Source organism: Pseudonaja textilis, chromosome 3 (assembly GCF_049901715.1).
Source record: "Pseudonaja textilis isolate UNSWEBS1 chromosome 3, rPseTex1.2, whole genome shotgun sequence".
NCBI classification, from domain to species: domain Eukaryota; kingdom Metazoa; phylum Chordata; class Lepidosauria; order Squamata; family Elapidae; genus Pseudonaja; species Pseudonaja textilis.
In genome coordinates, this window is record NC_141992.1 from 167,322,791 (window position 1) to 167,348,775 (window position 25,985).

At 36.6% G+C, this 25,985-nt stretch overlaps 1 protein-coding gene across 4 annotated transcripts; it reads left to right on the forward strand.

Moving 5' to 3' along the window:
- Positions 1 to 7,500: 7,500 nt before the first annotated feature.
- Positions 7,501 to 24,283, forward strand: C3H8orf89 (chromosome 3 C8orf89 homolog). Of its 4 annotated transcripts, none has more exons than XM_026706090.2 (8): positions 7,501 to 7,813; positions 12,811 to 12,862; positions 14,648 to 14,805; positions 15,971 to 16,118; positions 17,090 to 17,182; positions 21,072 to 21,179; positions 21,747 to 21,811; positions 24,013 to 24,283. In XM_026706090.2, the coding sequence occupies exons 1-8, from the start codon at positions 7,774 to 7,776 to the stop codon at positions 24,150 to 24,152; spliced, it is 804 nt and encodes a 267-aa protein (XP_026561875.1). In that variant the 5' UTR covers positions 7,501 to 7,773; the 3' UTR covers positions 24,153 to 24,283. The 4 variants fall into 4 exon arrangements, with proteins under 4 accessions (XP_026561875.1, XP_087787519.1, XP_026561874.1 ...); XM_026706089.2 differs by having other exon boundaries at positions 7,540 to 7,813; positions 15,968 to 16,118; XM_087931391.1 differs by lacking the exon at positions 7,501 to 7,813 and adding an exon at positions 12,087 to 12,421.
- The last annotated feature ends 1,702 nt before the right edge of the window (positions 24,284 to 25,985 follow it).

Consider the following 25,985-nt stretch of genomic DNA (forward strand, 5'->3'; position numbering starts at 1 on the left):
ACTAACTCTGGAAAACTATGATACATTATTCACCAATAATTATAATGCTATTTTACATTAGCAAGTTTTAGAATCATAGATAAAATGTTAAATCTATAACAAGTATACCCTTGTTTGAAAAAGTAATGTGTACACATATAGCAGGAAGAATTATATGGACTTTCTCCATTTTCACTGTTTGAATAGAAGAGGTACATATATTGTACAGCATTATGCTCTTAGTAGAGCTATTGCAGACATGTCCAAATATGTTGGTCTTTAATGTATGGCCAATATGAACTTTTGCCCACCTGAGAATTTATTTGGCTTTATTCTGCATTTACTACTTTATAATTATGTTGTAAACTAATTCAACATAATTCTTCCGCCTTTGATTTTTCTGCTAACAACTCTGTGAGGTGGGTTAGACTAAGAGTGACTGGCCCAAGGACCCGCAGCTGCTTTTCATGCCTGAAGTGGGATTAGAACTCAGAGTCTCCTGATTTTTAGGTCAGCACCTTAACCACTAAAGCGATATGAAGAGACCCAAAGTCCAATACATCCATTTTTCACTGTTATGAAGGCTGCTTTATGGCAATCAGCAATATTCTGTAGCACACCCAGAATATTAAAAAGAGCTATGTAAAATATAGGGAGGAAGATACAAATATAAATTGCTAGTCAAAATCTGAGATTGAGGTATCTGTAAATGCTGCAATATTATAAGCAGTTTATTCCTTTGCCCCACCTGGCAGCTAATTATATAACTCAACAGGTTTCCTAAGAAGGAAGTGCCTTGCCTGAAAACGTGCCTAAGCATCTTGCCAAGTACAAATTCAAGATATGTCAACAGCATAATAGCCCTGGAATGACATGAATCTTTTTGGAAAATTAAGTCGGACATTAATGTATAATAAAAGCAGGAAAACAGTTCAAATGCAACCATATTGTGTTATGCATGTCCAATTCTAACAGTTGGATGCTGACCAAATGTTAACAACTTTGAACCTAGTTTGGAGTTCATTTGATCTTGGTATACCAACAGAGACACTGTTGGAGTTGATTTTAGGAGAGCACAATCACTGTTGAAAGACAAATTTTAAAAAAAGTATTTTCAGAAGTCAGGCAAACTTGCTGAGTTTCCAGTTTCTGAAGGACAAATAAATTGCTACTTAGCAGAAGGACCCTAACATGAAACCCAAGATATAGTATCACTTTTACATTTGATCTCACCAAGCACTTAAAATATAATGGGATTTCTTCTTAGTATCTCTTCTTTAACTTTGACTAAAGTAAACTCAAAGCTTTTACACATTCATGCTTTGAATGCAAAGGTCCAAGATAAAGGCATGTACCATAGATTCTGTTCACCCAACATTCTGTTCAAGATTGAACACTGCGGCAACAGAGAAAGAAATGCTCCTATTACTTCTTGAAACACTCAATTCACCTATTGAATTACAGCTTAGTTGTAGCTTTCCTTATATGGCACTCAGACTCATTCATTCTTCTGTTCCTCTTCTACAGTATTTAGCTAATCCTCCTAATTTTGCATCAATCAGATCTCAATAATCACCCTCTCAACTCCTAAATCTAGATCTTTAACAAAAATATTGACCAATATACTTTGTCATTTTAACTTACACATGATGCAGATCCATTAATGTCTACTTTTTTTGCAGTAATTCAGCCAATTATTAATCAAGCTAACAGATGTATAAACTAGTCCATATAGTATACAATATTATAAATGAGGATATTAAGGCATTTTTTCATACATTTGTCTAAAATCAGAGTACATTATATGCATGACATTCCCCAAAACTATTGCACTAGTAATTCTTTTAAAAACGAGATAACAAGAGATAATTAACAGGCTGTTCTTGTTGATTTTTATTTCCTAAGTGCAACGAATACTGTATGTTAGTTAATAATCTACTCAAGAACCTTGTGTAGTATAGACATGAAATTAGCAGGTCTATAATTTCCCAGGTCCTCTTTCTTCACTTTTTGAAAGATAAAGAAAATACTTGGGTCTCCTTCAAGGACTTCATCAGTTCTCCAGTTCTCTTATAGATTACAATTACTTGTTCTCCAATCATCTTCAGGAGTTCCTGCAGTACCCTAGACTGTAATTCATCTGGCCCTGGAGCCTTGAATTCCTTAAAATAGGCTTTGATTGTCTTTGTCAATTCTGAGCTACAGCTCTCTTCTTCCATTGATGCAGTAATGGCTTTATACTTTCTTTCCCAGAGAAGACAGGTATAAAGTACCAGAAAGACAGCAGTATAAATTGCATAAATAAGAATCTTGTTTTGAGTTATAATCAGCAAACCACAAAGGTTTTTACAGCATGTTATCCCTTTTTAAAAATGGGTCAAAGAATTATGTACAGTGTTGAAAAACAGCCTCATGCACTTCTCCAATTAGGTTATTGAAACCAGTGGTGGGATTCAAAAACTTTTACCACCGGTTTGGTGGGTGTGGCTTGGTGGGCGTAGCTTGGTGGGCACACTTTGCACACGTGCCAAACACACACTTTGCACGAGCGCAGAGGCATTCCACCTCACCTCCTGCAAGCTTGCACTCTCCTGGTTACTTCAGCAGCTGCCGCGCAGCACTCATCTGTGCCGCGCAAAGCAGCTGCGCTTCAAAAGCAGAAGATAAAAGTGAGTATGAGAGCCTGGGCAGGCGGTTGGGCCCAACAGCAGAGCAGCAGAGAGAACTGGTTTGGTCTCCACTGCTTATCACTGCTACTGGCTCAGCAGAACTGGGGAAACCAGTAGCATACCACCACTGATCGAAACATAGATGTTTGTGTTAAGATATGTCAATTCTGAAATTCTAATGGTGTCATTCCCCCCCCACAGTCATGTGACTGCATTTTGGCCACTCAGCACCTGCCCCACAATTATTGCTGTTTGCAGCAACCCATGGTTACATGACCACAATTTGTAACACTTTTGCCAAAAATGTGCATTTCTGGTTTTCAGCAAAAACACCCCACTGCAAACAACAGATTGCTGAATGATCACTGCAAAAATATCATAAAATCAGGTCAGTCAAATGATGACCTGCTTTATGACCATCAAGAGTTACATCTGTAATTGCCAGGCTTAATAATAGTCATCAGTTGAGAACTACCTTGGCAGTATGTTAGAATTATATTGGTACTGGAAATATAGTACCTAATTTAGATTTAGAAAGTATGGTATGTGGTGCTATTAGATCGTACCAGTTATACTTGATGTTATGAAGCATGAAAGAACCAGTGAAATTCCAAAGAATGGAGAAACAGTTGTCAATAAATACTAAATGATACAGAACAAAATGACTTGTGAAAAATAACTACATTTTATAAGACAAGCACTGTAAGCGAACAATCAATCTCAGAGGATCATACAATTTGCCAAATAGTATTTTATATCTTATTTTACAAAAAGATACATGCATTGAATATTGATAGTACTAGTATTGCTTTTTCCACAGCTTAGGTGTGGAACGGGATGGAAGAAAAGTACTCTGAGATTCTGGGATATGGGCAATTATTTTGTACATATTTTACCAAACTATTTTATTAAACCTTTGATTAACCTGTCAGACAAAAAGCAGACATGTGTACACTGCTTGTACAGTTTGTTTCTGCTGTATTTGATCCAGACTACAGATGGTCTCATGCTGGATAACTACAAATCTTGTTTCCTGCCCAGAAGTGATTGTCATTATTGAATCATTTGTATGTTAAAGTAGGTCAATTTTGTTTTCCTCTTCTCTCAAACCATCATTTCTAGATAATTGTGTTTCTGTTTTTCGTAATGATCACAAATACACAAAGATATTTTCAGCCTCAGCCTCACGAAAATAATTTTTATGCTTTTGGGATTCCAGATTTTTCACTGCAGGGCAGCTCTGTATAGCTAATCCTTTCAAATAAAGTAAGCATGAAAATGAAGACTCTACATAACAATCACAAGACAGCCAGATGGTATATTTCCAACTGGGAAACATTTGACCTTAAATATCGGAGGCATGACAAAATGTTCTGTGTCTGCTATCATAAGCTATAAACCAATTCTGGACAACCATTTGTAGAAAGTGATGTCAATATATATCATTCCAGTGAGTGTATATAACCAGGAAATTACATAGAACATGATATTAAATCAAAATTTATGTATTATTTTATTTATTTTTCACTTCTCCCTCAGATAGGGATTCTGGGCGGTGTACAATAAAATCTTAAAATATAAAACAGCATATATAAAAGTTAAAAATTTAAAAAAAATTAAGAGAAGGAAAGAGATCAACATTAGTTAAAAAGTGATGGAGAAGCCTTTTCAGGAGGCTAACCAGCCTTTTTGGAAGGCCAGGAGAGTGGGGGCCTGCCTCACCTCCAGGGGAAGAAATATTCCATAGGGCGGGGTAACAGCAGAGAAGGCTCTTTTCCTAGACCCTTCCAGTCGGAATTCTTTAAGTGACAAAGTCTGAAACATACATTCCTTGCCTGACCTGGTAGGATGGGCTGATGTGCAAAGGGACAAAGACAGCTCTGTCACCTTGAATTGGACCCAGAAACAAACGGGCATCCAATGCAGCTAATAGAACAGAGGTGTATCTTTGGTTTCCTAAAATTGCCCACACAGCTGCATTTTGTGCCAGTTGAAACTTCTTGATACTTTCCAGAGATAGCCCCATGTAGACTACAATTGCAATAGGCCAAACAGGAGATAACCACAACATAAGTGGCTGAGTGGACAGCCTCCCTATCCAAGAAAGGGGGTAACTGACCCACAACACAAGGTTGAGCAAAGGCCCTTCTAGCCACAGCTGTCATCTGCTCTTTGAGGAAGGATCATGAGCCCAGGAACCCCCACGTTACGTACCGAGTCTGTCTGGAGTAATGTAACTCCAAGACCAAAGATGATAAATTCCTGGATACGAAGGGGACTATCCACAGCTACATCATCTTACCAGGATTCAGCTAAAGTCTGTTGATCCCCATCTAGGCCCCTGCAGCCTCCAGGCACCATAAAAGGATGTCCACTGCATCACTCACTTCACCTGGTTTGGAAATATATATTACCAGTGTATGTGTGATACCTCATCTTGCAGTGATGGATGATCTCACTCAACAGTTTCATATATATGTTAGAAAGGAGCAGAGAGAGCTCTGAGTCTGTGGCACCCCACAAAGCAGGGGTCTAGAGCTGGATTCCCTATCAACACTGATTGGGACTGACCTCAGAGGAAGGAAGGAAGTGAACCATTCACCCCCAACTCCCTAAGTCTTCCCAAAAGGATACCATGGTTGATAGTATCAAAAGCTGCTGTGAGGTCAAGAAATTCAAGGATGGATGCGCTGCCCCTATCCTGCTCCTGCCAGAGATAATCCATGGATGGAACTAATGCCATTTTGGTACTATAGGATCAAACCGTTCCCAGATAACTGGGTCAGTCTGCCTCCTTGGCATCTACACAGGACTTGTAACACATTTGGTATACAACTGGGAATGAACCAAAATTCCTCTGCATGATCCTATAGAAAGGCCTCACAATCAACTTGGGGATGGTGGCAGGATCTATTCAGCACTTGCTCTCAGCACAGATGGAGCCCTTGACTTACAACTGTTATAAGTCAAGGACCATAACAACAAGTAATCCTTGGCTAAACTGTTTAACAATGATTCAAAGCAACAGGGGCCTTGGAAAAAGTAATTTATGAACTGCCCTTGAAGTTCTGACCATTGCATTGACCCTATAGTCACCTAATTGAAATTTGAGTACTTGGCAAATGGCTAACATTTACAATGGGTTGCGCTGTGTAGTGGTCAACAATCACAACTTGCAACTTTTCCAGCTGATCTCCAAAAAGTGATGTCAATTGGGAAAGCTATATTTGCTTAATGACTGAGGTAAAAATGGTCATAAAAATCATGTCTGGTCATGTGATGACTTGCTTACTAACTATATCAGGTAGTCCAAACGAAGGAATATCCCATATTTGCTCAGGTTTATGTTGTCACAAAGTGCCTTTGGATTCTTTTTTCCTGTATTATTAGTATGTGATTAGCATTCTGGAACTCAATTGTAGAACTACCCATAATGGAGAAGTCAATGTGGTGGGCTGAACCATGGAGTGAAGTCCTGTCCTTTTGTATGTGCACATGAACCTGGGTCATCCTCTCAGATGATTTGCGTAGGGTCAGCATTTTCATTCTCTTTCAACATGCTTAAATTTAAATGGTTAGATAGTATATTTCATGGGAACTTTGAACTACTTTAGCCTTTAATTTTAAGTTAATTTAATTAATTTTGAACAATTTATTTTAATTAATGCTTGTTAATGCTATTTTATTCATTCATTAAAATGTCTTTCTGTGCCTTTAACATTAAGCTGACTTGGAAAAGCCTGTTTTTTAAGGCAGGCCTAGAAATAAACAGTGGTGGGATTCAAAGTGTTTTACTACTGGTTCTGTGGGTGCGGTTTGGTGGGCGTGGCTTTGTAGGTGTGGCAGGGGAAGGATACTACAAAATCTCCATTCCCTCTCCACCCACTAACCTGCTTTCCAGCTCCCTTCTCCTGTGCAGGGCAACCAAAGGAGACGCAGATGATCAGCTGGGACTTGGGAGGCAGAGAATAGATGGGGGTAGGGCCAGTTAAAGGTGATATTTGCTGGTTCTCTGAAATACTCAAAATTTCAGCTACCGGTCTCCAGAATTGGTCAGAACCTGCTGAATACCCGCTCTGGAAATAAATAAGGCAAATACCTTTCCCTATAAAGTACCATAAAGACAAAAAAGCCAATACAAGGCTAGGCTGCATAGAGGGATAGAATCAAGATCATATGACTTATTAGCACCACATTACAAAGCCTTAGTATGGCCACACTTGGAATACTGCGTCCAGTTTTGGTGACCACAATATTAAAAAAGATGTTGAGACTGTGGAAAGAGAACAGAGGAGAGCAACAAAGATGATTAAGGGACTACAGGCTAAAACAAGAATTGGATAGTTCTAGCCTAGTGAAAAAAAACGACTAGGGGAGATATGACAGCAATGTTCCAATATTTGAGGGGCTGCCACAAAGATGAAGCGGGCAAAACATTTTCCAAAGAACCAGAAGGCCAGACAAAATGGATGGAAACTAATCAAGGTCAGAACCAACCTAGAACTTAAGGAGAAATTTCCTAAGCTGAGAACAATCAACCAGTGGAATGGTTTGATTTCAGAAGTTGTGGGTTCCCCATCACTCGAGTCTTTCAGGAAAAGACTGAACAGCCATTTGTTTTAAATGGTATAGAGACGCTCCAGCAGGGGGTTGGACTAGATGACCTCCAAGGTCCCTTTCAACTGTTATTCTATGTATTATTCTCCTGCCATTTCATCAACACAGCCAGGATCTAGCACATGCCCCGGAAAGGACGGGGATACTGGGCAGGAGAGAACCGCGTCTTCGCGGCCATCTTCTCCCCGCCCACCAAACGTAAGACTGTACCCGGAGCTTCACTTTATTGCGGCTTTCCGGTTGCCTAGCGACCGGAGGCCTCGGTTCCTTGCTTGCTTGCTCTGGCCGGCGACGCGGCTAAAAAAACCGGAAGGGCAGGAATGGTAACGCTGCCGCTGCTATCGCCGGTCCTGCCGCCTTCGGGGTGCCGGTGGCCGCCGCTGGGGACCATGAGCGTCCCGGATAGCTTCCGTCTTCCCAAGTTCTGCAGAGACGAGGGATTTGGGTGTCGGTTCGCCCCTCGCCCTCCGTTGCCTTTCGCCCCCGGCAGCGCGGTACAAGGGCCGCTATGAGTAGCAGCCAGCAACGCACCCACTTCAAGCCACGCGGTGCGTCAGGGAGCCGTGCGTGTGCGGGACGCGTGTGTCTGGGGTAGCTCGAGGGGTCTACGCGGGGGACCCGCCGCCTAATAAAGGGGAAATTCGCCAAAAGGGTTTGGAGGTGTTACCTGGCACAGGTTTAAGAATGGCGGAGTTTTGCAACATTTTGAGGCACGAACTGATTTTAGTAACAAAAGGAGGCCTCGCATTAAAGGGTACAGTGGAGTTGAGCTGGAATACTAACGACGTCGGGATGTGCTGTACCCATGTTGCTTTCTTGCCCTGAAGACAGGGTTTTCTTTTGTATAATTTTTATAGAAAAATAAATTTGGACAGGATTAAAAAACTACAGAAAAATAAAGAAAAAATGGAAGGGAAAAGATATGAAGTGATGAAAAAGTGAAAAGGAAGTGGAAAAAAGAAAAAAAATATTTAAAGAAGTAACTTCCAAACTTTTTTGCAGCATTTGCAAAAATAGTTATTATCATTTCCATTCTCCCAAATTGTGTCACATGGTTCCATTCTTCCCAAATAACCCTTTTAATCAGTAAATTCCCATATCACCACTTTTATCCATTTTCAACAACAAAAAATCTGTAAAAGGTTTCCAGTCTTTTATAAAATTATTTATAGTTCCTTCCTAAACAGATAAGTCAATATAGCCATTTCAGTAAATAAATTGCTTTCTAACTTCATATTTTTAATAGTCTCCTATCTAAGGACTAATTAGGTCAGACCTTCTAAAGACCAAGGAAGAACAAAGCAAAATTCTTGCCCTTACTCATCTCACTTAACTGCAGCCCTCAGGCCCCTCCCAAATGCCAAATATAGCCCACTTTGGATAGTGAAATGAGCAGCATATAAATTTAATAAATAAATAAAAATAAGTAAGTGAAAATGTGTTTAATGGTTTGGAATGTGTAAGTCCAGCTATTATGATATGTACCTTCTGGTTTAGCCATGTCTGTGAGTCTGGTCAGTTCAAGAAGCTATGGTTGAAACAAACCAAGGAATAGAATAGTGTTTGAGTCAGAGTCACAACTTTCACTGAGCTAAATAAGACTGATACTCAAAAGCATGCAGGTAGTTCTCAGTTTAAGATTATTTGTTTAGTGACTGTTTGAAATTACAATGGCACTGAAAAAAGTGACTTAATGACCATTGCAGCATGTCCATAGTCATGTAGTCAAAATCCAGGAACTTAGCAAGGGGTATGTATTTATGATGTTGCAATGTTCCAGGATCACGTGTTCACTTTTGCAACCTATTCACAAGCAAAATCAATGGAGAAGCCAGATTCACTTAACCGTGTTAACTAACTTAACAATTGGGTTGATTCACTTAACAATGTGACAAGAAAGGTTGTAAAATGGAGCAAAACTCATTTAACAACTGTCTTGTTTAGCAACAGAAATTTTGAGCTCAGTTATGGTCAAGGAGTACTGTAATTGATCTGTAGCCTAAAAATGCCAGATGTCAAAAAAAAAAACTAATTAGTTGCAAAAAATAATGTACTGATGCTTAAACATATTTTTTACTGTATTCACTTTATTTTACATAAAATTAATGCAAGAACAAATTTCATTTTGCCAGAATGAAACTTGACAGAAATGAAGCATTAACAAAATCAGAATGGAACTAACAAAACTGATTTAGTAAAGTATGACAGTAATGTAAAAATTGGGAGTACCAATTATTTGTAAGGGGTAATGGTAATAGGAATAATTGTACTGCAAATGTTGGTAATTGTTATGTTGAACTCTCATGTATTAAAATGTATCATTTAGAAACAATGTGTATCATAATATTTGAGAACCCATACAGTAAAGCTGAATAATGGAAGATTCACAACATATAAAAAGCAACATTCTTATAAAGAATGGTCTGCCAAAACATGTACAATTTTAAAAGGGAATTAGGCAGAAGGATCACCACTACCTATATTAGTGTTTCTCAACCTTGGCAATTTAAGATCCAAATGCATCAATTCCCAGAATCCCCTAGCTAACGTGACATTTGATTGGTCAATGTGAGAATAAAATGCCAGAATAAATGGGACTTGGATCTTTTCCTACTGGGTTTTTCTTAACAGCCCCCTCCCCCCCCATATAAATTTTAAAAAACTTTAATGACTAACCATGGAGCTAAAAATTATCTATTATCTAAAGTTAATAGAGTATGACTTTCTAGTTGAAATAACTTGAGCAAGAATATGGATGGTGTGATTATGCAAATAAAGACATTGGGAAGCTTGAAATATGCTTTGAGAAAATTGTTGATTTTGTGAATTTGAATGATAGCATTGATTGGAACACAAAATCAGAAAGTTGGAGATCTAGCCTTCTTTTGGGTTGGTTAATTGTTTTATTTTGAACATTTGTAACTTGAGAAAATGCTGTAATAGCAAGGTAATCCCTCAAAAGATTCATTAACTGTACAGGTAGAACTACTATGCATTGGTAAAATCCATCTATGTAATATACTACTAAAATTTTAAACAATTGCTAAACAAATGGTTCATCAGACAAAGACATAGAATCTCTGTACATTAGAATCTCTGTCATTGTTGAAGGCATTCAGAAGCTTGCTAAGGAAATAACTCTGAAATAACCCAACAACACATAGGTTGTCTAGCTATACTATATAGCCAGGTGTAGTTCTGGTAGCTCCATAATTATCCATTCTCATATTTCAGTGCAGCTTTAAACAACTTGCTTGTACTTGTAAACATTAAACCTGGCAACTTTTGAATTGGACTAATAAAGCTGCTGGATCTGAAGTCTGCATTTTTTGTTTATTTCTCATGATCAAAGATTCTGCTTTGCATTTTACATGATTTCTCCTAGGATTAGAGGCTGAAGAAAAATCTCATTAAGCCACAGCATTCAAAGCATAGCCTTAAGATATGGCAATTGGGACCCACTGTAAATCTCTCTTTGCTAGGAGAGTGTAATCTTTTCCTCACGGCTGCCAATCCCAAGACAAAGTAGTAAATGCTGTGCATGTTATATCAAATGCCAGAACCAATATTTGATTTAGTCTCTTCTACAATTATTTTATTTTATTAGTCTTTTTATACTATGAATTTATAATAGAATCATATATATTCAACATTATTAAGCATTACATCTCTTATGGGTATGTGTCTCAGTTTTCTACACATAGTTCTCACACAATTGAGCCCAATATTTCCATTGCTTAGCAAAATAGTTAAGTGAGTTTTACCCCATTTTATGAGCTTTCTTGGCCACAGCTGTTAAGTGAATGAATCCAATTCTTAAGTTAGTAAAATTAGTTATTAAAGGAATCTGACTTTCTCACTGACTTTGCTTGTCAGAAGATCGCAAAATGACCCCAGGATACTGCAACCGTCATAAATACATGCTATTTGCCAAGCATCCACATTCTGATGACTTGACCATGAGAGGCTGCAACTGTTGAATGAAAAATAGTCAGAAGTTACTTTTTAAAATGCCTTTGGGTTGAAAATGGTTACTAAACAAGTGGTTGTTAGTTGAGAACTACTTTACATGGTATTTAATTTGGATAATTTTAATTGTAAAAATATGTACTATATTACTGAGGAGAGAAGAAAATATATAAATCTATTAAATCAATAAATAACTAGTTCATACAGAAAGACATGAACCTCATATTTACACACATTCACATAGGCGGTCCCTCCTCCACACATACTTACCTGTCAGTACCGGTACTTATAACTCATTCAAAGGATTCAATCATGGGGTATCCTGCTTTATGACTGCATTGCTTAGTGATGGAAATTACATTCCCAATTACTATCATTAAATGCAGATTATTTGTATTATCTGATAAATTATGTTAAATACATCATTGTAAGTTTGGAAAGTATGACTTCCTTTTTCTACTATAATAATGTAATATTGTAACCAAAACACCAACATCCAATTCACATATCCTCCTTTCATTCATTGCTGTAGTAACTTGACTAGTCACTGATTGAATGATCATAATTGATCTGTATTACAAAATGCAGTGCATCTGGCCAACTAACTGGAGACAACTCTATGCATATGTAACCAATGTTTACATAGCTGGGTTATTGTTCCTCTAACTCCATATACAATCAGTGTCCAATTATTGTCCACAAAAATGGAAATGGTGTGAAGCCAGGCCTAGCCAGCTGAAATAATATATTTTATGGTACATGAGCTTGGCTGAACTTTTATTTGTTATCTGAGGTTATTTTTTGTGTCTCTTGACACTCTATGTTCAGCACAGAGTGACCAACCTTATCTGAGTATTGATGTGTAATGTCCTCCCTAAAAAAGTACACATAGTGCCAGTTATGATACCTTTGTTGATCTCAAGAAAACAATTATTTTTATGGTCCAGATATTTCAACATGTTTTATTGCTAGTTTAGTATTTTATTTTCTCCAAAGGTTTGGGGCTAGGGTTGATGTGAATAGTCATCCTCTTTATCCAGGGAGCATCAGAGCTGGGAAAGTTATGTTATCGCCTTGCAGAAAATGTAATGAGATAGTTTGGGGGGGGGGTTGTGTTTTACTGATTTTGATTATTTTGTTTTGTTGTGTGGAATCTAGATATAGGCATAGATATATAAAATATTTCAGTAAGTATGGATTTGTTAAACAATTTAGATCTCTTTTATAAATAGGCTAAATGCTTTAAATTGCTTTCTCTAGTACTTGCAACTTTATTACTGGTAGTTAATGTTCTATGTTGTTATTATATTTATTTTAGGATGCCAATACTACAGAAAATGTTTCATTACTAAAGAAAATCATAGCTCTCCTTTAATAAAATATCTCTTTCCCCCTTTGCTTAACTATATATCTTAAGATTTTGATTTGAATTATTTGCCTACAAAAGAAGGGGAAAATTATAGCTATGTTTAATACAAATATTTTTTTCATCATTCTATAAAATATTTACTGATTTTTTAAAAAAAGTAGTGATTTTTTTTACATTTTCAAATGAAAGCAAAATATTTCATTGCAGATTTACAGGTAGATAATGGCAAACTCCCAAAGATCTCTTGTGTTCCAAAATGGTAAGTATTTTAAACCAGGATCAATTAAATTCTTTTTTTTTTTAATCTTAAAAAGTTTTATTAGTTTTTTTTAATAGAAAATGGGATGCTTTTAGTCTACTCTAATCTAGCATTTCCAGATAAATATATATCTGTACCTCTTAACTGAGGCAGATAATTCACTCTTTTTTATAAGTGAGTGGGATAAAGAGAGGGACTCAAAGATAAGTGGTATGAGAGCATTAGAGTCTCCTAAATTACTATTTGCTACATCTGATCAAGAAATACACTGCAAACTAGTACTTGGTAGAAAACATTTGTGAAAGCTGTAGAAATGATACTCAAATGCGATGATAGGTCTATAACTACAAAGATCATATTCCATATGACACTCTATGGAAGCAAAAGTTGGATTTTGAAGAAGCAAAATTGAATACCTTGAGCACATTTTGAAATTTTTAGAGAATACTCCTGATAATACCATCAACAGACAAGAAAACAAACTAATGGATCATTGAGCAAAATCCACCCAGAGTTCCCACTCAAGGCACTGTGAGCACAGTATTTACAGACCAAACTCTCTGGAGAAGCTCTAATGCTGGAAAAGGTGAAAGAAGGGAGATCAGAAAGAAAGAAAGAAAAGAAGGAAGGAAGGAAAGACCAGTAGCAAGATAGATTTAGTTACTGCAGCAATGAGACATTGTTGGATGATCTGAAAGATTGTGATGGAGGAAATCTGTTTATGCGACCCCAATGCGTTAACAACAGCTTGACGGCACAGACAACAATCAATCAATGCCTAAACCAAAATAATAATAGGTAGAAATTATTAGCAAAGTATTTTTCTATTGAATATAGTCATGATATAATTGTGGCATATTTTTCTTGGATTTTGATTTTGAGAAAAACATACGTTCTTTTTTATTTTTTTTATGGCACATTGGAATTTATAATAATTATTCTTAAAACATATTTTGGTAGGTAAGAACATTTAGGATATACCATTTGCTATTTTAGGGTAGAGGGAAATTGAACAAACTGAAATACCTATTTGGAAATGTTAAAGTTGAAACATATATAAAAGAATCAATAGCTAAGACAGTGATAGCAATGGTAGTATAAGACCTGTTTCTTTAATAAAACAATTTTTTGCTTTTGGAAGATTATTTTTGCCTAAGACCCATGATTTCTAAAGAGAGTCATTAAACTTCTTTAATAAATTAATAAAAAATGTAGTACTGAAATTTCTGAAAGCCATCTTGCCTACTCTTACTAAATGTCTGAAATGCTCTTTGTATGGACTACATACAAATTACATACAAAGTGCAAGAAAACTACCCTTGAAGATTTTCCACAGTTCTTTAATATACCATGTCAGCCATGGCTGATGTTTAGGAGTTTCACATAAAACTATTGATATAGAAACGGATTCCTAAAAGTATAAGGTTTAAAACTACCCATGATAGTGTATAGAACCTGTCAGTTAGCCAAAGCAATATTGTTTAGGGATGATCAGTTCGGGAAGTTTTTATAACTTGGTCCCTTCAAATCTATTGGGAAGTATTTCATCCTTCATTGGCCCTGTTTGTCTTGGAATTCCAGAAGTTGTATTCCCACCTCTAAGAAAGGTCCTTGGTTACCAAAAGCTGAAAGAAAGTGTGTTTGAAATGAATGGTAGCATTGTAACCAGATTCTTTATTGACTTGGTTATCTGAAATACATTTGTGCTTTATAATATTTGAGAATCATTACATATTTGTTGTTTTTACATATGCACATGGTGTTCCATTTTTCTGTCTGAAATAGGAAACATACCACTTTTCAGCCAATCCCAAAAGAAAGAAAATTGCCATTCCTGACACCTGATAATAAATTCCTGGATGGTAAAGGAAAATTATTTGAAAGTGAACCATTTATGGATAGTTGGAAAAATGCGGTTTTAAAGACAAAAAGAATTAAACAAGGTAAAACATATAACAATTTTGCAGGAACTTTGTTAAAATATTTATTAAATATAGTTGTGTAATTTTATACAGGTGTTGCCATGACATTGCATATTTTTAAAAGATTTCAAAGAGTCTTTCTTCCACAGATTTATTAGTGTTTTTGAATTCTTATTGTTTTGTTTTGTTTGATGTTACATTTGAACATTTGTTTGTCAATCGTTTGGGAAGCAGGCCTGAAGCCAATTATATAATTTTTTAAAATGTAAATAAAATTAGTTATATTTACAGTTTAAATCATAATTATAATAATATTAGCAGCATATGGTTAAGATTAACATATTTAAATTTTTCTATAGTTCTTTTTTGGAGGTTTTTTTCCTTATGTTTGGGGATATTGTCATTCATAGCTTTCTGAGATGGATGCATTTAAGTCCATCTATTAGGAGGATGCAGTTCTATATAGACGGTGCTCTAGTTATAAACAGGTTACATTCCGAGAGGCTATTCAGAACTCTGTTTTCTTTGCAAGTCCAATAAGCATAAAAAGCATACCCAGTTCTTACCTTAACAGTATGCAAGTAGAAGTTTGGATAGGGTGGGAAAGAATTAGTTTCTGGCACTGCTAACTGTTCTCCATCTTCTGTTGACTCCTGGGACCTTCTAAGTTAGAGTTGTGGATAGATACATGTGCATTAGCAAAAGTTCGTAACTTTGTAAATAAATTGATTTGCACATACCTGGGAGTAAGTCTTATGGAAATCTGTGGAGTTTATTTTTCTGTTGCAGCTGTCTTGCCTGCATGTTTCAAGCAGAAAGTGGGAACTGACAGTGTATCATAAGGAACATGTTATTCAGTCTCTACATTTCTATGTGGAGTTGTCATGATGAAGACAGCTTTTAGTTTTTGTTTCCTATTTTGTTTCTTTTCTATTTTATAATATCTAAAAATAGTTTAATAGAAGGTGCTCCCATTGTTGAGCACTGTTTCTGTTGTGATTTGGGTTTTTTTTCTCTAGACAGCCAAGTTGAGTATCTCTAGGTAAACATGTCCTTATTTATTCTGGACGTATTTCTTCTATTGATTTCAGTGCTTGATTTCTGTGCACTTATAATTAAGGCTAGTGTATTTGAAATTCTTGTCTGATATTTCATGTTTCCTATTTTGAATTATTCCCTTAAGCAGAGTATGCCTCTGCATATGGCTTGAGTGATTCCAATGAAAATACTGCAATGCAGTGTCTTTCTCAGAGTACGGAAGAATATCCTGCAATACCAAACTCCCTTCCTGTTATACAAAAGACACAAAGTTGTGCTGATCAATTTCCAAGCAGGTATATTATTTTATTTTGGGTTTTAATATGAGGAATATGCAAATGTTATTTCTCAGATTGTACTGCACAAAATAATTTACAGAATCATAAGTGCCATTTCATTCCCAAATTATCCTTGTTTGCATTGTTCATTTGATGTCATCAAAATACTTTACAAAAAATAGATATGAACAGCTCCCATGATGCATGGATCAATAATGATCCCATTATTGTATTATTTGTATTTCTGAGGTTGACTGTGACAGTACTTAGAAATTATAGCAATATAAGGTTAGCACCCAGGAGTCGTTATGATTGTTGTCAAGATGCTATTCCTGAGTAAAATATTTTCTTATATATTCAGATTATTACCCATATTCCAGAGTTGGTCCTAATTCTTGTGTTTTTAAGAAAAAAAAAGTGATAAAGTGATAAATACAAATAATGTCCTGCCTGTGCCATAAAGGGCCTCAGTTTAAGGCTTTTACTCTTGCCAAATTTCCAGTAAACAGTACCCAAAGCAGTTCATGATAAGCTATTAAAATGCTTTTAGAATAACTTCTGAACAGTCTGTGACAAAACAGTGAATAAAATAAAATAGGATAGCGGTTCAAAAGCCACCAGATTAAGGCAACAATAAAGCTAATTTGCAATATTCATTATTGTCTACATTAGAGTAAGTAGGAGTTTACTCTGGTGACTAGATCAAAGACAAAGAAGGAAGTGGGACACTGATAAGTTATCATTGTCAATTTCCTAAGTGTTTCAGCTGCTAATGCTAGTCTGTAGGGCAGTACCTCTATTGAATTCTACTGTATGCAATAATGCAATATCAGGGGTTTTCATTTCAGTGTATAGAATATGAAGGATGTGTGTTTGTTTATTTTCATAGTCATAATGTACATTGAAGATGGTATTTAATTTCACTGTACGAGGTGAAATGACAATACATTAAACTAAACTAATTTAATGTTATTATTTTCATCATTTAGCTCTGATAGTAATGAAGATTCCAGATTGCCACCTTTATATTTGCTTCCAACTACTCTTTCCCAAAGTTTTTTTGAAGGCAACTACAAAAGCAGGTAAGACTTAATTTCTTATTGAAAGGAATTAACTTTACTGTAATATTATATTCCTTATGTGAGCAATCTATAGGCCACATATATTACCTACATACCTATTTTATGGCTTCAGAATATCACCCGCATGGGTGAGGACAAGTTTTTTGTCCCTTTTAGGAGGAGGCAGTTGTTTCTGGAGCAGCTGGAAGAGTTTAGAAAACTGAAGACATCTGTTCTGATCCTTAACATTTTTTGTCTTCTAACTTCTTCAAATTTGGTCAATTGCAACCTTTCAAAGATTAAGATCAAGAGGCAGTTTGGTGTAGTGGTTGAGCTAAAAACCAGGACACTTGTGAGTTCTAGTTCCAGTTTAGACAAAAGGCCAGCTGGGGATCTTGGACCAGTCATTCTCTCTCAGTCATAAGAAGCAGGCAATGGCAAACTACTTCTGAAACACCTTGCCAGGAATCAACATTGACAGTGTGTTTCTGGTACACATTATGCTAAAAAAGCCAATACAAGGGCAGAGATGGTATTCGGCAGGTTCTGACCAGTTCTGGAGAACCGGTTGCAGGAATTTTGAGTAGTTCGGAGAACCGGTAGCAGAAATTTTGAGTAGTTTGGAATACCACCACTGGCTGGCCCTGCCCCCATCTATTCTCTGCCTCCCAAGTCCCAGCTGATAGGCTGAGTCTTCTTTTGTTGCCCTACACATGAGAACAGAGCTGGAAAGCAGGTTAGTGGGGAGGGGAGGGAACAATTTTGAAGTAACCTTCCCCCTGGAGTGGGGATGGAATGGGAATTTTGCATATCCTTTCCCTGCCACGCCCACAAAGCCACGCCCACCAAGCCACACCCATAGAACCGTTAGTAAAAAAAAATTGAATCCCAGCACTGTACAAGCGGTAGCTTGAGTAAACACAAGGCTTCCATCAGGCTGACACTTGGAATCAGATCATTTAAATTTAGAAAAAAAATAAACATTCTTCTTTCCCATGTACCCCTATGGACTTAGTTTATTACTTTAAAAAAAACCTTACCTGTCATTTTAAATATATAGAAGTATTCCATGTTATTGGACAAAGCAAGAAATATGTAAGAACTCTTACCTAGGCAAAGAAGCAGATTAATAGAAAGAACAACAGAGTTGGATGGTCCCCTGCTCAAACAGGATACTCTATGCCATTTCAAACAAATAGTTGTCCAATTTCTTTGTAAAATAGTGTTAGAGAACCCACAACTTCTTGAGGCTGAAAAGTTCTAAAGTCCTGGGAAGCAAGCTAATACTCATAAGCAGCTCAGGCAAGTACTTCCCTAGTTATTTCAGGTATAAGGAAGAGAGGTTAAGCATAATCTGACTTGCAAGATCCTCTTATTTTAGCCAATCTAAATAAAGTGCAGTACCAGTCATCCTGTGGGGTTGGTTTTTCTGGTCTGATCTACTTAAGCACTTATGAGCCTTCTAGTTTAAAAGCAGCTCATATTATTTCATAGCACGATTAATAGAAATGCATTTTTAGTTGTTTTCTTTCATGTATTGCAGTTAGTGATAAGCACATAATAAAAAAAACTATTACTATTACTGCAACAATCTAAATCAGTGGTTTTTTAAAGTGTGGTCCAAAGATCCCTGGAGAGTCCACAAAATCAAATTACTTTCCAGATCTTGAAGGTATTTGCAAAAAAAATAAAATAATGTCATTCTTATTTTTATTTGTTAAAAATAGTGTTTTTAATAAAAATATATTAATATCTCTTGGGTTTAATATTGGTATTTTTACATGATTCAATAAATAAATGTTCCACAAATACATGCTTTTTAAAAAAAAAATTGTAGCCAAAAACTTCTAGCTCTGAAAATATATTTGTTGAGAAAAGGAGAATACAGAAAACAGGGGAAGACAAGTACATAAATAGGATTTCAAAACAAATCAATAGTCAGTTTAATAGAGCTATATTACCACTTTTCCTAAGCTCTTGGATTTCGGCATACTGTATGTTCAAGGTTCATTTAGTGTTGGAGAGAAAGAACTGTTGCTTTGCCAAATTAAATAAAACGTATTTCAGACGTCATGGGTCTGGCCAGTGGTATGCTAGTAAAGAACCAGCTACCCCTCCCAATCCAGTGCCTCTGGATCTCCCCAACATTGCTGACTCCACTGCTGCTACTGTGCCTTGCCACTGACCACAAAACGGCTTATCTATTCAGCAATTCTCTCTATTGCTTCAAAAATTCTAGAAAATTTAACAATTGGCAATGGCTCCAGCTCCGGGTCTAATAGGGAGATCACAAAGTTATTTGGCAGTTGAATCCATTTTTCTAATAACTTTGGTTAGAGGACAAAAGTGCACGCTGGTATTTTTCAGTTGTGTTATTGTACATTAAATAAGATACAAGAGTAGTACTTTGAAATAACTCATTATGACTTATCCAATAGATGGCAGCACCTAACCAATTGTGGCTGATGTAATTAGATCAGAGTTAATCAATTAATCAAGATCAAATTTGATTAGCATTTGAATAGGAAACCACCAGGAAATTCCAGAACTATAGATTAGACTGGTAAATCAAACAAAAACTGAAAAAAGCAATAGCAAACTGGACTATTTTCCAATAAAACTATATAGACTTGCCTATGTAGTTATCAGAAGTCTAGGTTACCTTATGGAAATCATTATCTCCAAAGACAAATTTTATTTATTCAAGCTTCTCAGCATATGGTTCCTTTACCAAATATTTTAATTGGTATTGATTTGCAATACCAAAAATTAGGGGATGGTCACAGTTGAATTCAGTGTAGCTTAAGGTAAAGAATAAATTTTATATAATTGAATATGCTCATAATACAGTTTTCTCAGATACTTTGCTTGGTTCTTCTAGGTATATTGTGTTTCAATTTTCCTTAATCTTAGCCAGCACTGCCAGATGGTTATGCACTCTGGGAGCCATATCTCAAGCGTCTAGATTAGTGTTTCTCAAACTTGGCAAGTAGAAGATGCTGGCTGGGGAATTCTAGGAAATGAAATTTTTGAGATAGAGAAACATTGATCTAGAACAGGGGTGTCAAACTCAATTTCATTGAAGGCGGCATCAGGGCTGTTTGACTTCAGAGGGCCAAGGTGGGCATGGCTGGAAGTGGGCATGACACAGGACTTGTGTTGGTGACACCTGTGGTGGCCAAGTGCTAAGGCAGGACTTCCCTGAGACCTTCCCTCACTCTCATTATAATCTCCCTCCTTCCTTCCTTCCTTCCTTCCTTCCTTCCTTCCTTCCTTCCTTCCTTCCTTCCTTCCTTCCTTCCTTCCTTCCTTCCTTCCTTCCTTCCTTCCTTCCTTCCTTCCTTCCTTCCTTCCTTCCTCTCTCCCTCCCTCCCTTCACTTCTTTTTCTTTCCCTCTTCATTCTTTCTGCTTCCTTCCCCCTTTCCCTATTTTTCGTTTCTTGCTCTCTTCCCATCTTCCCTTCTTTTTCTTGTCTTTCCTCTTCTGCTTTCTCTTTTCTTGTCCCTTGCATGCCCAAATGCAAAAGGAAACATTTCTCCTTTTGTTTTTAGTTTAATAGCCTCTGCCAGCAAAAAGGAAGCCTGAGGACTGCCTGTGGCCACCCTGCACCCCATTTTCAGCCACGACTGCCTCCTGCAGCCCTTTGCCAGTGAAAACAGAGCCTGGGGGGGCTGTACCCACCCACCTCAAGTTCTGTTTTTGCTGGCAGAGGCACTGTGGGCCGGTCCTTTGCTGTTTCCAGGCCAGTTCCGCGGGCCAGCTCAGGCCCACAGGCCTTGAATTTGACACCCCTGATCTAGAAGATGCAAGGCCATAAGCACTTTCCACATTACCAAGAGTAAAAAATAAGTTATTTTAGAAGGGAGATTTAATACACCCACACCTGTGATATATTATCATTCTTTACAGGGGAGACATTGCCATGGGACATCCAACCAAAAAAGAGGTGCCTTGCATATCAGCACCTCTGAAGAACTCTGAACCACACCGTCAAGCTGGAGCGTTGGATGCTGTGAGGTAAAATGGTTTGAAAGGGCAAAGATAGCTAACTAGTGAAATGCTGAAAGTTAATTTTTTAAAAAACTAGGCTATTACCTAAGTGCTATTCTTGAATGTGCCATTCTTGATTAAATATTCGATCTGGGAGTAAATCCCACTGACCAGGAAGCACTGAATGACTTTGGGATAGTGAATCGTTTTCTTAAATTTAAATGATTTTGAGCTCTTGAAATAAAGGCAAGAATGGAAATGTAGTAAAGAAATGTAAAGAAAATACCCTACCTAATGAAATAAAAGTACCATTTTCAGCAATATTAAACCTTCAAAATGGTTTGTAACCCATAGTATGTCTACATCTGATTTGATATGATAATTCTGTATCTCCAACTACAATTTCAGTACTTAAGAATGCAGTACCATTTAAAATGTGGGTAGTGATGGCTACTGAATCATATCATGAGAAATATTTCTGTATATGATTATTAAATCAATATTTTAATTTCCTGCCGCACCATTGACTTCATACAAACAAATAAATACTGGCAATTAAAATATGCTATCCAATATGTTCTTGCACATTTATAGGTTGAAGAAACTCAATAGGTGTTCCAGACTGGCTTCATTTCCAGGAAGGGTCAAGTACAGGACTGGTAAAAGAGCCATTTCCTACTTCTGCCTTTATTTTAAAAAAATTAAGCAAATTAGTATTCACTGTATTTTACTGTATCACAAGTTGTTTTACATTTACCCAGTCAGTGGGCTTCAAATTCCAAAAGCCAATACAAACACACAGGTCCCTTCGCAATACACAAGCACTCAAAGGCTAGTACTCACTGCTCACTACTCCATTCTTTCCTGCTTCTACCACAGGCTTGAAGAGGACAGAACAGTAACACAGGTGTTAGCCATTTTGCAGGCAACCTGTCCTCTCACACATTGTATTTTACATTGAATGTTATTTTCTCCACAATATGGGCAAAGAATGGAATCCAGAATCATTTCCCTCATACTGTAAAGTGTAGATTGTCTGGGGGAGAAAATATTCTGATGATCACAGTAGGCTCAGACATAGCTGTGCAGGTGTTTACATTGTGGATGTCTGTTCTGCCTTGACTTAAAACAAAAACCTTAAAGCAATACCAGAGTAGGGCTTATATAGGTTGCTCCAGGCACTCCAACTGCCATATTGAGGGCAAGACCCTTTACCTAGCACTCAAGACTGGTTCCCTCCCAAAGATTACTGGAGGATAAAATCAAAGAAACAAGTCATTTAGGCAGAACTACCTTTGGGGTCTTTTTGCTGGAATTCTATGAAGGAGAATTCTTGCCAGCTTTAGCCACTTTGAGCAGGGAAAGTGGGGATGAGCTGCATTTGTGAGAACTCAGTTGGAGGGATAGTAAATGCATCAGTTTCTTTTGCCAGCAAAGAGAGCTCCTAAAATGTGAGGTACTGGCAATCAATATTTAGCAATATCTTCACATGTACATTTCATTAATTGCAATTAAAAACTTGGCATTGTAATTTCCCATTTTGGGAGTTTGTTTCTGTTGCAGTTGATATGTTTGAAAGAGCAATTATTTGTGGTAATAAAAATATAAATGTATTTTTGAATTTTAATAACTGTTACCTCTAATTTGATAGTCACTCATACAATTCCCTTATACACCTACCACAAATCCTGGAAATAATTATGATTTTCAGTTTCTGTATTTCTCAGAACATCTGGATTGCTGCTATGGAGATTTTAATGTATATTGAGTGCATTTATAGTGATATTATCCATTTTAGATAGCTTGTAACACACTTGCATTTAGTTGGTAACAAAAGTGGCTGAATTTTGACAATTTCCCCCGAAAGTTAAGAGCAGAAATGGAAGATATTTCAAGCTTTCCACTCCAGATTTATTGTTTGCTAGGGAAGAATTAAGCCCCTGTTCTTGCACTCTTGGGCATTGAGGCACCTTGCCTGTTAAATTCTGCTTTTCAGTCTACCTCCAGTTCTAAATATGGACAGAAAAACACATGGGCTGGCAAAGTCCATCTCATTCTGACTGATAGCATCTCACCACCAAAATACTCATCTAAAAAGGGGAGGATTTAAGTTGCAACCTGAATCAAATGTTGTCCAATGTTGTTTGCATGCTACATCAAGCCATAATTTACTGAGTAAATCACACTTGCGTGTCTCTTTGTTATATAGAGTGGATCAAAATTAAATATTTAATACAGTGAACCTTAACTGACTAGCTGGGGAAAAGCAATCTTTATTGTGTTACCAGACCTAAATCACAACCAACATAAATTCAAGTCCTTCATCCAAATTATACAAATTATATCATTGCAAAAATCACTCTGCTAGCATGCAACTTTGTTAATACACATTTGTGCAATTGTACTGTTATCATCATGCATAACTGCATTAATCAACCTTTGCAGATCTCAAAAATAGCAACAGCACTAGACGTATACTGCTTCACAGCACTCCAAGTGGTTTACTTCAACATACTGTCCTTAACTGGGTCATTTTACCCACCTTGGCAGGTTGGAAAGCTGAGTCAACCTTGAGTCAGTCAGGATTAAACTCCTGGCAGTGGGCAGATAGTCTTGTAGTTGAATATGGTTATACATTTGAATGGGAGACCATAATGAAACCTGGAGTTATATACTTATCTTAAAAATGCAAAACACGCCAAAAAGCACTGATAACCATTTCTCTGCTGTGACTAAAAGGACAGGAATGTCAGTGGAGCCTTCAATTATGAGCCAGTTTGTATTTTCCACATGGTTTTTAGACATGTATCATTAAATGAAAATGATAGGCAATCAAGTAGAATCTTTTTTCTTCTCTTAGGTTACCAATTTGCTGATCCTGTCAGTGGAGCCACATCTCAGTTCCTTCAGAGGCTTGCTGAATTAGCCGCTCTTGAATGCACAACCATTCATGAGGAGAAAACCAAAAAAATAAGGAAGACTAAGAAACAAGAGACATAGAACTAGATTGTGCAAGGAGCAGGCTCCTTTGCAATTAGATGTTTTTGATCTCCTTTAACATGTTGTGTTGATCAGTGAATCACAATTAATGTAAAAGAAAAAATTGATGTTTAATAAATATATTATCATGATTACATTGTCCAAACTAAATTGTTTAAAAATTGGTTACTCAAAAATGGAGGAAAAAACCCAACTTTCAACCACATCTAAATGCATACATCCTTCTCTAAACTACATTCAAAGCATGTTTCAGACTCCCAGCAAGCATGACCACCTAGCCATAATACTATGCAAACCTAGTCACTGAAATTAGCTAAATATGCAAATTTATTTTTATTCCTGGAGACTGCCAAGGCTAGTTTTGTTTTGTTTCAGAAATGTTTTTCCACTGTCTCCTTCCTAGGTGAAGTGATTGGACCAAGGTCACCCAGTTGGCTTTGTGCTAAGGTGGAACTGTGTTTTGGCTTCCAACTTTATGCCTTAACCACTACACCAGACTAGTTCTCTACTAAATTATAACTTTGGACAGCAAGATGGGCAGCATAGAAATTTAATAAATAAAACTTATCTATAGATCGGTCTTGCCTGCAATAATGCAAAGATCATAAACCTAATCATAAATCTAGAATACTGAATATGAGTAGATTTTCTTGTCCATTTCCTGCAATTAGTTGCTTCAGATCTCTAAATCCTGAACACATTTCTGAAGTATTCCTAACCATTCCATTGCTAATGGCTTTATTCATGCACACCACCATGGTTGAGCTTGCTAAAGCAGCCTAGGGATAGAAACCATAAACTGGAATGTGGTTTGATTCTAATTTACCATGTTGTCTGAAATCAGCTGTTTATTCAACAAGCCATCATTAAAATATGAATAGTCATTGTGATTATTTCATTTAGAATGCCAGGGTTTAAACTCATTTGTTAGCAAAAGTAATTATAGATTAGCACCTTTATGAAAGCATAACACACAGGAATGGGCAATTGATTTTCCCAACTGGCTCAATGAGAAAATGAGTGTTATGGAGGACAAACCAATAAGCTGAACTTAATTCCATTCAATTGTAAAATTACAATTATTTATTCACATTTAATTTTTAATTTACCTCATGGGAGCCAGGTAGGGACAGCCAAAGAGCTGGATGTGGTATGCAATCAATTTCATTTTACAATGTTCTATATTTAAACATTTAATACAAAAGACCATTCCTTTCCTTGCTTGTTCCACTGTGGAACTTTTTCCTTACCTCATGTCCAAATATGGAAAAAAAATCCTGGTATTCTTACTCACTTAATAGCCCAATGATTGACAAGCAGTTTAATCAGAATTTAATTATACTGTACCATTTTTTACTTTATTTTCCCACGGGATGCAGCTCCATTTGTAGGCAATGCCATTTGGACACCAAAAAGAAAAATACCATAGCTAGATGCCAAACCCTAATTAGAAAATAATTTCTTGACTAAAAAGGTGTATAGTGAGAAAATATTTATGGTATTACTATAGGGGCTATTCAGCAATTAAGTCAAGCCAATAATATAAAGCATATATACTTTCCTTCCAGTAACCTAATTATAGTTCCATTAACTTATCCCACTGGTTTATTAAAAGAAGCAGGACTAAGTGTATGTGTTTGAAATGCAGAGGCAATGTATGGTATCAGTGAGCAAGTTACTTAACATAATGGCACATAACTTAGCTAAAACTCTGGCAAAACAGGTGTCAACTGTTAGATAACTGAAGTCATCATGTGCCTTTTTATGCAATGTACAGATACACCTTGTATTCACTAAAATTATCTTATGACTCTTAAGTTATTTAATGGCAGT

What these genes read in the sequence shown, in the direction of transcription:
- C3H8orf89 (XM_087931391.1), top strand. Translation starts at nt 12,298, where the DNA reads ATGTTATCGCCTTGCAGAAAATGTAATGAGATAGTTTGGGGGGGGGGT. An exon ending in GACAAAAAGAATTAAACAAG is followed by an intron (nt 14,806 to 15,970) that starts GTAAAACATATA and finishes TCCCTTAAGCAG; the next exon opens with AGTATGCCTCTGCATATGGC. An exon ending in GCTGATCAATTTCCAAGCAG is followed by an intron (nt 16,119 to 17,089) that starts GTATATTATTTT and finishes TTCATCATTTAG; the next exon opens with CTCTGATAGTAATGAAGATT.